We start from the raw sequence: 11,619 nt of genomic DNA, 5'->3' as shown, positions 1-11,619 counted from the left end.
TGCCGCGGCGGCTATACACGGTCGCGGTGGGAGGTGAACGTACGGCGGCGGTTTCGCGGCACGGGATGGGTGGGTCGGGAAAGTGGGTGCGGATGCCGGGGCAGCGTCCTCGCCGCTGCGTCGAAGGTTCGTCTAGTGCCCCCTCTCACCCACTCAAAGCCCCGCGTACCCCTCGCACACGCGTGCACGCCAATCGGGGTACTCCGCCGCCAACGCCGCCGGTCGCGATATTCGCGGGTGCCCACCGCCCCACCAGTCGTCCCCGACCCAGACCCAGGGCCCGCGTCGACCGGCCTACGCCGTCGTCACGAGGACGAGGCGCGAGGGGGCCGCGGGAGCCGGCGTCTAAGCGGCGTTGTCAGTTTGGGCGCACCGCCGGCACGACGTTTTTGCGCGCGCGTCCTATTCCGCCCGGTCGTTTCGTTTTTTGGCGCCGCGCGCTATACGGCACCAGTGCGGTGTACGCCAGCGCTCACAGTCACTCGATCAGTCGACCGGCAAAGTCATCGGAGGCCGGTTGAACTCCCATCGAAAGCGCGTGATAACGCACACACACACACACACACACACACACACACACACACACTCACTCACTCACTCATACACACTCTCACTCTCACACACACATACACATACCAAACTTACACACATACACTTAAACAGGACATACACATGCTCACAAATATATGTACACACACACGCACGACATACGCGCGCGAACAGAAATATTCGCGAACGACGCGATTAGTGCGCTCGTCATACGCCGGCGACGTGTTATACCGGTTTGTGAAAAAAAAAAATAATTATAATAATAATAAAAAAATTTTTATCGTTCCGTGTGTCCTCTCTATCGAGTGCCGCCGTGTTACACGCACACTCCAGGCGCCAAAATGAATTCATATAGCTAAGGTATATTAAAGAAAAAAAATAAAAAACAAAACAAAACAAAATCATAAGAAATTCAAAATACAAAAATATTTTTTTACTATTTTTTTTTTTTTTTTTTTATTCAAGTTTTATTTTGTATTTTGTATATAATAATTTATTATTGTTGTTGTTGTTGTTGTTGTTGTTGTTGTTGTTGTCTTTCGAACGTGCATTTCGTAAAAGGCGTTGCGGATCAGCTTCTTTTTTATTATTATTATTTATTTTGGTGTGTGCATGCTCGGTGTGTCGGATTAGCCAAAGTGCAAACAAAATCGTGTTATATATACCTTTACAACCAAACTTCCGTGATATTTTATTAGCCAGTACTAATGGTGTTACGAAAAGGAATTTCGCGAAGGACGATAACTACTAACACACAGTGCGTATAACTATGTGATTTTTTTAAATTTTATTTTATATTTGTAATTAATTTTTATTGTCTGCAATCCGTGGATGACGCACATTCATATAAATATATATATATATATATGTGTGTGTGTGTGAGTGTGTGTGTATTGGCGTACAATGTCGATACTCGATAGCAGAATCGCAATTCGGCCAATGTACGCATATATATATATATGCATATAAAATGTACCGCCGACTATACTATATGGTGCTCATTTAAGGCAAATATATATAGGTATTTACATGTTGTAATCACTTATCAAACGCTTTCAAACTTTCATCTTCTTATCACTAAAATAAAATAAATGTTATCTGACATAAAATACTTTATATCTATAAGCATTACCAGAAAATATTTAAAATTCAATATTTTTTCAAATATTATTTGTATTCGAGATTATTTATCTTTCAATTGAATTAAAATAATAATAAAATACATATATGTAATGTATATATTTGTTATGGGCATGCGCGTCTTTAAATTGCATACACATAACGCCAGTTAACGAGAATTTACAGAGTTCATTACTCAAAAATAATATTTATATAATGCACGATGAATAAATAGTAAAAATAGTTATAAAAAATATTTCAATACAATACAATTAAAAAGATGATTTTTGTAGATACCTTTAAATTTCAAAGTTTATTCCGTCACTTTTAATTGATTTTGTACCGAACAAAATGTATTCAAAAAAAGTCAATATTTCGATAAAAATTAGATTAAAACTTTCAGCGCTTGCTAGTTTTCTCCATTTCTTGAATATAGAATTTATTGTCAAGTTAGGTTGTAGTATTCTATTTCTATAAATGCCTAATCTATGACTGTTTATAAAAACTGTTTAGTATTTTGTATTTCCAACAAAAAATATTTTTCAAAAAAACTATATTGTAAAAATAGCAATCGCTCATTCATATGCATCAAACCCTAAAATTTTAGTAAAATTAAACTATACATTTTTTTCACAACAATACAGTCGACACTGAGCTTAAGTAAAAACCAATTATCTATAATATATTATAAACTATAAAACAATACACATTTTTACTAATATTATTTTCGTTCCTAGTATAAACCTATTTGTATCACACTACTTATTTGAGCATGCATTATACAGTTTTACATTTTTTTTATGCTTTAAGTGTTTTAAACCTTTAAATTATAATACTGTAAAACTATGGAGAACCAAGGTTATAAAATAATTATAAATCATCTGATTGGTTTTGAGTAGAAAGGACTTGCGAATATTACTTACCTGTAGAACACTCTAAGCCTTAATGGTTCCCAAACGTTATGACAACGTGACCAAAATATTTAGTTGATTCAATATTGTTGAGCCATACAAATAAATAATATTTTTAAAAAAAATACTTTGAAAAAAAATAATATAATAATATTTGAAACTTTAAGTATCAAATATTATAAGATATAAATTATAATATATTATTAAATTAAAAAAATAAATAAAATTACGAGGTTATGCGTGACCCACAAATTGAGAACCGCTAGGCTCGTAGATCAAGAATAAGGATAATGTAAGAATTAAATAAAAATAAATTATATTCGTTTTTTAATTATAAATAGATCAAAAAAATTAAAATACCTTCTTTGTTCAAAAATTTACATAAAACATATATTTATCATGTACTATGTGGGCAATATTAAAATTGGAAATGTAACATAAAAATTAAATTAACACGATCAAACTATAGAAAAACGAAAAAAAAAGTTTCAGTTTATGAATTTCTAAATGTAATGAATAATTTTTTTTCGATATCTAAAATAAAATATACTAAATTTCAATTTTCAGAAATATTTTCTACGCAATTTCCATACTTTATTTATAAAAAAGTTACAGTACAATTCTGTATACAGTCTTAAAATACTTAATGATAAAAATGTAACTGTAATATTATTTTTATTATCGTTATGGAGCATATTGTTGAAAATACAATTTTATAATATTTATTTGAATATAATAAATAAAATATTGTCAAAACAAAATTTTATTTGAAATAAGTTTTTGGTAATGAATAAAGTGATGAAATATTATAAATTTATAATTGAATACATTTTATACGTAGAACGAATACTAATTAACATTATCATTTAGTAAATAATATAGAGTTGGCTCAAATAAAAATCAATGGATGATAAACTAGATGTTCGTAATAATGAATACAGACAGTTATTACATAGGAAGAGCAGGATAATGGTTACATTTTAAAGAAAAAGACATTTAAAGTAACTGTAAAAAATTGTATCTAGAATAAGACTATGACCAGCCGATCAGATGACCAGAAGGTAATATAATGAAAACGTGTTTTTTTCTATACTAATTTTTTAATTTAATATTATAATTTTATCAAAAGTTGAACATAAATACTAGTTGAGAAGAATAAACTCCTATAAACCAACTTACCGATGATTTTACTAGTTTGTGGGGTGTATTGCCTACTTTTCCAATCCAATTTAATAGATTTCTTCCTTAAAATAAATATATAGATTCTTTTAGAACAAAAAAGTTATGTATATAATATACATACGGATCTTAAATTATGTTATAAATATAAAATTAAAGAATATTTTCCTCGATTGCATTTTTTATAACTCGTTTCATTCGATCATAGAGGTTTCAATAAGGATCACAACAATAAATTGGATCAAAACTAATTTTTATCTGACTAGAATTCTACCTTAAAAATAATGATATTAGAGAAGTAAATAGAGTAACGTACCCATATACATAATACATATTTATGTATATATATATATAAATCATTAGTTTATAATAACTCATCATTTACATAATATTATTATTTTTACTTATTTAGTACGGTATTATAGATAAAACAACTAAGACCAATATTTACAAGGAAATAATTTACCTATATAAACAGAATTAACATTTATTTGGCTGAAAATTGAATCTAATATAATAACAGTCAAATATAACCTAACATAAGAAAGTATATATATTGTATGGTTCAAACTTATGAATAATACAATACAATATCAATAACACATTTTACTGAAATCATTATTTTAAACACTTAACACGTAAATGTCGAAATCTTCTCTTCAACATATATATATATATATATTGTTATCATAATTTATTTTATAATAAAAAATAATGTGAAAATTACTATACAAATAAACACAAATTGTCACTTATATTATATTATATTATTGTATTTATTTATTAATTAAACAAATGTTTTCATTGTTTTTATGATAAATTTTTATTGATTTTTTATGTTACACTTCTTTATTTTATTTCTTGAGTACAATATACGAGTATACAAATGTATAATATACATAATATATTAATATTCTAGTTGAATTGAAAAAAAATATCTGAAACATTCTGTATATAAATTGTATCTATATTTTTAACTTCATAAATTATCTATAAATAGTATTTTATTAATAAGATTAAAGTAAATAAATATTTCACTATGTCGTAATAGTAACTGTTTAATAATGACTATAGGTCGAGTTCAGTGATAAAGTACTTATTAGTGTGTAGTTTTTACGATGATCGATTCATAATAATTATCTTTATAGCATAGTAACGATCAAATTGCCAATTGATTGTCAAACACTGTACTAAACATTTTTTTTTAATCCGTTCACTTATTTATTTTTCTAAAATATACCTACTATATGTCTGTACATATGCTATGATAATTAATATAAATATAAAATCTGGTGTTTAATTTAAGCGGTAGCTAGGTGTGTGGTGTATGGATTAGTCGGTAACTAAGTATAGTCCTAATTAAATTTTGTTCTTTTTTGATTAGATTATTAAAATAAATTGTATAAATTATAATTAATAATAGTTATTATAGCATATAATCAACGTTGACAATTAGTTTTAAAAAGCCTCATCAATATTTTTATCAACACGAGTGTTAAGATTTTTGATTCTAATTATTCTATTATTCAAATTATAAGTTCGTTTTTAAATTTTTTGAATAAAATATAAATATCATTATATTTTATAGTGATTAAAGTAGGATAGGTTAAGATTGTGTGTCGTGTGTATTGTATTTTTATAATAATCTAAAGTACCGCCATAGTTTTCTATTTATCATTAAAATAATGTACAAATATTGACTTCGGTGGTTTAATAAAGTATTGTTATAGATTTGAATAAATGATTTATTACGAGAGCGAAGGAAATATATACCTATATACTTTATGTTATATAAACAATAAACACACCTAAACGTTGATTATCATTAAGTCAACGGCTATGTATTAGAGAATTATACAGCTGCACTGCCCGCGATATCATAACGTTATAACTTATACACACATCAAGCTAGCTTGCTATAGGTAGTTTGATTGTACAATTGTAATTGTACACCCGATCTATAAAATGAATGCAGATAAGAATTTTTACGGCGATAGGTAGTAAAATGAAATAAGAAATATATCATAAATAAATTTAAAACAATAAATAATAATGGCCAGGACACTTCAGTAATTCAAAATTAATTATGACGAGCTCGTGTGATTTTACCGATGTCGGTCCTTATATCACTCGTCGTGTTAATGTCGAAAAAATACGTTTTTCACAAAAGCATTTTTTTTTTTATTTATAAAATTATTATATTTTATAATAATTATGCATTTATTGCAACATCACAAGTTCTTACATCAAATTTTACAATTATAAATATAATATTGTAGTACCTCCGGTAAGCAAAGCTTGTGCTGGGGGAGCAATTCTTAAAAATATAAAAGAGAACAATATTATATAATAAAATTTGGTATATGAATAAATAAATAGTATGTAGAGTCAAAAATATAGGAATACAGTGGATCATTCCATTATGTATATATAATATACATAAATCTTTTCGATTGTCGAATAAGTCCGCTTAATATGATATGCAAAGTGTTTATGGTTCGATTTGGTGATAATATGTACGAAATGAAACCTCGTGGGTCATACTGAGTGACACGTGGTTTCCCGAGGGAAATCCAGAAAAGTATATGCGTGTGCTTCTGCTGCGTATCATGTATATTATTTTAATGATATTATGTACGACATAGTAAACGTGTGTTTTTGTTCGTTACACAGGCTGTCTCAGACATGGGAAGCGAGCACTACTGTCTCCGGTGGAACAATCATCAGAACAACCTGCTGGGCGTATTCAGTCAACTGCTCCAAGAAGAGTCCCTCGTGGACGTGACGCTCGCCTGTTCGGAAGAAGGCCGACTGATCCGCGCCCATAAGGTAGTGTTATCCGCGTGCAGCGCGTACTTCAAGGCACTGTTCCTGGACCACCCGACCCGGCACCCGATCGTGGTGCTCAAAGACGTTCAATTCTCCGAACTCCGTGACCTGGTTGAGTTTATGTACCGGGGCGAAGTGAACGTGGACCACCGACAGCTGACCACCCTGCTGAAGACGGCCGAGAGTCTAAAGGTCAAGGGGCTGGCCGACATGGCTCGCCCCAGTGACGGCGACGACGACACCGTCGGCGACCGCGTCGAGCTGGTGCCCGCCGACAGGGATGACGAGCCTATGGAACCGGAAGACCTGCGACCGTTGAGCCGATGTCGGACGCCGGTGCCAGCCGAGAGTCGTACCCCGTCGCCACCGCCCACCGAGAGCGACGACAACCTGTCCATGCAAAGCGAACCCAGCGACATGACCACTGTCTGCAGGCACGACGACCAACCGTCCCCGTCCGGTTCCGGTCTGCCGCCAGTTCAGCAAGTACCTTTGGTAAGTGTTTTTTTTCTTTCACAACACATTTTTATACGATTCTCGCATATATACTAGTATGATATTATTATACAACATTATATAATATATTTAATATACCTATCTTTCGTTTGTTAATTTCATCTTTCAATTTTTTCGCCGTCAGTTCTGAATCTGATGTCGCGATATCGATGAGATTCCAATATATTGATTTTTACATGTATATTATACATACAATAAACGATATTTCTTTTTTTTTAAATGCGTAGTGAACACGACCGCAACTGCATCGCGGTCACAGACATAATATAATAATACCAACAAGGTGTCGAATGTAACACAATTTACGATGCTGATAATAATATTATTTTCATAAAAACTACGTGTAAGGAATTATTTTCTTTTTTATTCGGTCAACTTCTCTTAAAATTGATCGTTTCCCTGGAGTTACGTATTTGATATGTATATATGATAAATATGTGATGAGTATGAATCCCCGTCGCCGATCAAAGGAACTCATATCTATCAGCCCTTGTAATTGGATTACGTTGACAAATATATCAGATGATGATTTTATTCGTTCGAGATAGGCGACCCGTAAACTTCTCAGATTACGTTTAAGAACAACGCGTAAAGGTGAGAATATTCAAAAACAATACCGTTCGATCTCAGGTATAGGTAAACATTCAACGTATCGAGAAATCACAAACACCCGCGATTGTATTTTATTCGTTCGCGCCCTCCAAACGTCTATTTTACACTACTTCCGTTATTACATACCTGCGCGTGTCAATTTTAAATCTGTAACACGTCATGACTTTGCTGCTATACTATACCTATATTATTAATACAATGTGGCACTCCAGTAATTCTATGATGTGCGCGTTTGTGTGCTCCCGGGCGAGCGTACGCAATAATTTAGTTTATCTTAGTAAAATCATAATACAAATTACGTACTCATACTCAACATTACAAAAGTAATTTTAATTATAAAACGTAGTTAACATTTAATTATTTTTCTCCGAAATTCAATATTTTGTACCTACTCAAATATAACATAAATAACGGATCAATAACACTCAACAAATCAAATATAATGGTTTAATAATAATTGATTGCTGATTGCATTGACATGACATATATTTAATATTTTTCTGAGTTGACAGAATATTGAATAAAAAGTAATTAGTATTATTTTATTGGTTTAATTATTTTGATAATGAACAGACCTAAAAATTTGTATGCTATATTATATATGTATATTGAAATTATCAGTTAAAGGATTCCATTTCTTTAAAACATCGCTAACAATTTACCCAATGTTTATGTTTTCAATTTTGGATATATTTATTTTGTTTTTGTTTTTTACTGTTAAAATAACTGATTTTTTTAATTACATTTACTGAATTTGAATGTATGTTAATTTTTTTTTTTAACAATGACATTTTTATGAGGAATTTTAAATTAAATTCCTATTATGACTAAAGAGAAAGTATTTAAAGTACTTAAATTTCAGTAACAAAAGTAAAAAACTACCTTTTACTTATTATATTTAATTAATTACTTTAAATATTTAAATAACAAAATCATATTATATTAAACTTATTATGTATTATCTATCAATCTATCATAAATATCATCAAATGTTCAATAAAAATAAATAAAAAGTATCATTTTGAAATATAATATATCTAAAAATCATTAATATTTTCAAAATAGTTTTTGTAAGATTTCATTAAGATTAAGTAAATATAACAAGTATAAAATCGGCACTACATTTTAAAGAATTCAGTTCAACTTGTATAGCAATTTATATAATCGTTTTTATTCCAAGAAAATAATAACATACATAAATAATATCATACGTGTAAAGTTGTAAAATGTTTTTGATACAATCCCATCATTATAGTAATTTTAGATAATAACTGTGAACTCTTGATTTTAAGTTATCCTCTATACATTTTTATAATTTTATAATACGATCGGGTGTACACTATATTAGCATTTTCTATTGAAGCATATAGACACATATTCGTTTAATTGTATCATGTTAAATAATAATTTGTTAAGATTATCTTAAACTTACTGTTTAACGTGTTAAGTTAATTAGTAAGCGTATCTTGAAAGTAACTTATCTTATACATAGTGAACTATAATACCATGAAAGAATACATTTTAACTTGAGTTTCAAATCTAAAAATAATACATATTTTATCTGTATTTTATCTGTCATGTTAAATATTATGATAACATATTTACGTTTTTTTTTTCATTTAAATAAGATATTATATAGAATATATTATTTATTTAATTTGTTAAATGTAATTATTTATTTACGTGCAAAATCATTTAAATTATACTAAAGTTATAGACTTATATAAAAAGTACTTCAACTCGCAATTATTATATTATAATAATTTTAAATTCAAAATTAGTTTTCTTTTATAGTTACGTAGTTAACCCTAATATTATGTATGTATACCCTTGGATTGGAAACTTAATCATTTTTAGTACTTTTAAGAGCTAAATTTTCAATATTCCATAGTGTACATTGTATATTGAAGATAAACTAATGAAATTATGTCAATAACATGAAATTACCAGTAGGTATGCACCTTTTAAATAACATATATTTTTGTTATTTTGTCGTGATTCAAAGAATAATAACAATGTTATAGCCATTTAAGTATACCATGTATAATAACAGACATTAATTAATAATAATAAATACACCACGTATAATTTTATCAGTTTTTGGTAGTAAATAATATATTATTTTAAATAGTTTTCATTCTAAAGTGAGAAAAATAATATTGATTTAACTTACTAAGTTTTTACTTTTTTTTTCTTTTTAATATTATAAGTTCTGGCACAGAACGTTTCGTAAACATCATTATCACTACTGTCTAGAATTTGTATTGATTAGAATCGAATTCAGTTGGCACTTTGGTGAGTCTGATTTTCTCTGTATTTTCATGTTTAATATTTTCCCAACATAATTAAACATTTTTCGTAACCATTAAAAAATTTTGTTAATATTTCAGAAAAATAGTTTTAAGCTTAGAATCGTTTTTTAAATATGATGATTTATCATTACTTTTGACTTGTGCCGTTATCACTAATCACAATACCACCATTAAACAAACATATGCTGAAATGAGCGAAACAAAATAAGTTCTTAATATCCTTGGTCTTTATATTTTGGATATCTAGAGTAATTTATGAATTAATAGAATTTATAATTATAAGTATCAAATCTTGGCATTTTAATACAAGGCTACCTTATCGCATTCATTAAAATATTAATTAAAACACAGTAAATGTTGAAAAACTGTACTTACTAAGTATTTATTTTTAAAAGAAATTGAATATTGTATAAAGTTATTTATAATAATTATACAATAGGTACTATGATACATATAGAGTAGAGTAAACTTATATAAGATCCAATATCCTTTATTTGTATTTTATATGCTTAAATAAGTATTAACTAGTATGCTTTTATCATGAACCAATTTAACAAAATCGATAATTTTATTTGAATTTTTAATAAAACCATACGCGTATGACAATGTAATAAAAAAAGTATCTCTATATATTATATACATATCTTAAATCAACATAATTTTTTTTTATCATATTTTAATCATAAATAAAGGTTGCTGACGTTGCTATTAAAATTATTATTAGGTGCCTACCTACATGTTTTATTTACAACAAAATAAATAATTTGAATATCATAACTTTATAATTTTCGTAAATAAATAGATTTATATTAAATTGGTTTTAAATACTCTCAATAAAATAATTAAATATATCAATATTACGTAATAATCTATGTAGTATTACACTATTTACTATGCTTAATATAATATTTCGAAATGTTTAAAGTATATTATACTGTCACTGTGTGCATAACTGTTGGGTATAAAATGTTATTTATCTGTCAAGTATTTTATTTTTAACCAGTATAGACATATTTGAAGGTCTACATTAAAAATTATTAGTTTAAGCCTAAGATATGATGCAGTCTGTAAATTTATGGTATCTAAATTTAAAAAAAAAATCACAAAAGTATACAAAATATTAAGTAGGTATTCTAATTTAATTATATAATGTATAACACTATACGTATATAAAATATTAAGCCAATTAAAATAAGTTTGTTTAATAATAAGGTAATTACTTGGAATGGAAAGAAAATACCAATTAAATTTTAAATTTTGAACAGTTTATTAATTATACAATAATATGTTGGTTCTAAACATTAAGAAGTACCAATATGGCAATTTGTGAACATAATATATAATTAAATCGACCATCAAATTTCGTAAAAATATAAAATTATTCAATACAATTTCAGGTAATGTTGTATCTTAGAATATAATTAATAATTAAATTTCGCAAATAATAAAATAGCAAAATCATAAGTTCCGACTTTGAAATGACTAATGACTTATTTTTTGCATACTTTATAACCAGGAAATCCTTCACACATAGTTGATCATGAATATGCATTGATATTCAAAAATGTAATTCGTTAACTTTAAGTGCGTGT

The 11,619-nt window shown here is 28.4% G+C and overlaps 1 protein-coding gene across 5 annotated transcripts in view; it reads left to right on the top strand.

Annotated features, from left to right (window-relative positions):
* The first annotated feature begins 489 nt into the window (after positions 1–489).
* LOC113550367 (protein bric-a-brac 2-like) overlaps positions 490–11,619 on the top strand; it is a 33,767-nt gene continuing 22,637 nt past the window's right edge. For 2 of the 5 annotated variants that reach the window (XM_026952132.1, XM_026952137.1), the window contains exons 1-2: positions 490–909; positions 6,432–7,082. In XM_026952132.1, coding sequence (XP_026807933.1) covers positions 6,444–7,082 — 639 coding nt within the window. In that variant the 5' untranslated portion in view covers positions 490–909; positions 6,432–6,443. Of the gene's footprint in view, positions 910–1,009; positions 1,307–6,177; positions 6,370–6,431; positions 7,083–11,619 lie in introns of those variants that run through there. The other 3 variants (XM_026952133.1, XM_026952135.1, XM_026952136.1) reach the window with 3 other exon arrangements.

The sequence above is a fragment of the Rhopalosiphum maidis genome, chromosome 4 (genome assembly GCF_003676215.2).
Source record: "Rhopalosiphum maidis isolate BTI-1 chromosome 4, ASM367621v3, whole genome shotgun sequence".
NCBI classification, from domain to species: Eukaryota; Metazoa; Arthropoda; class Insecta; order Hemiptera; family Aphididae; genus Rhopalosiphum; species Rhopalosiphum maidis.
Note: the sequence above shows the minus strand (reverse complement) of the source record. Positions and strands in the feature narration are given on the sequence as shown.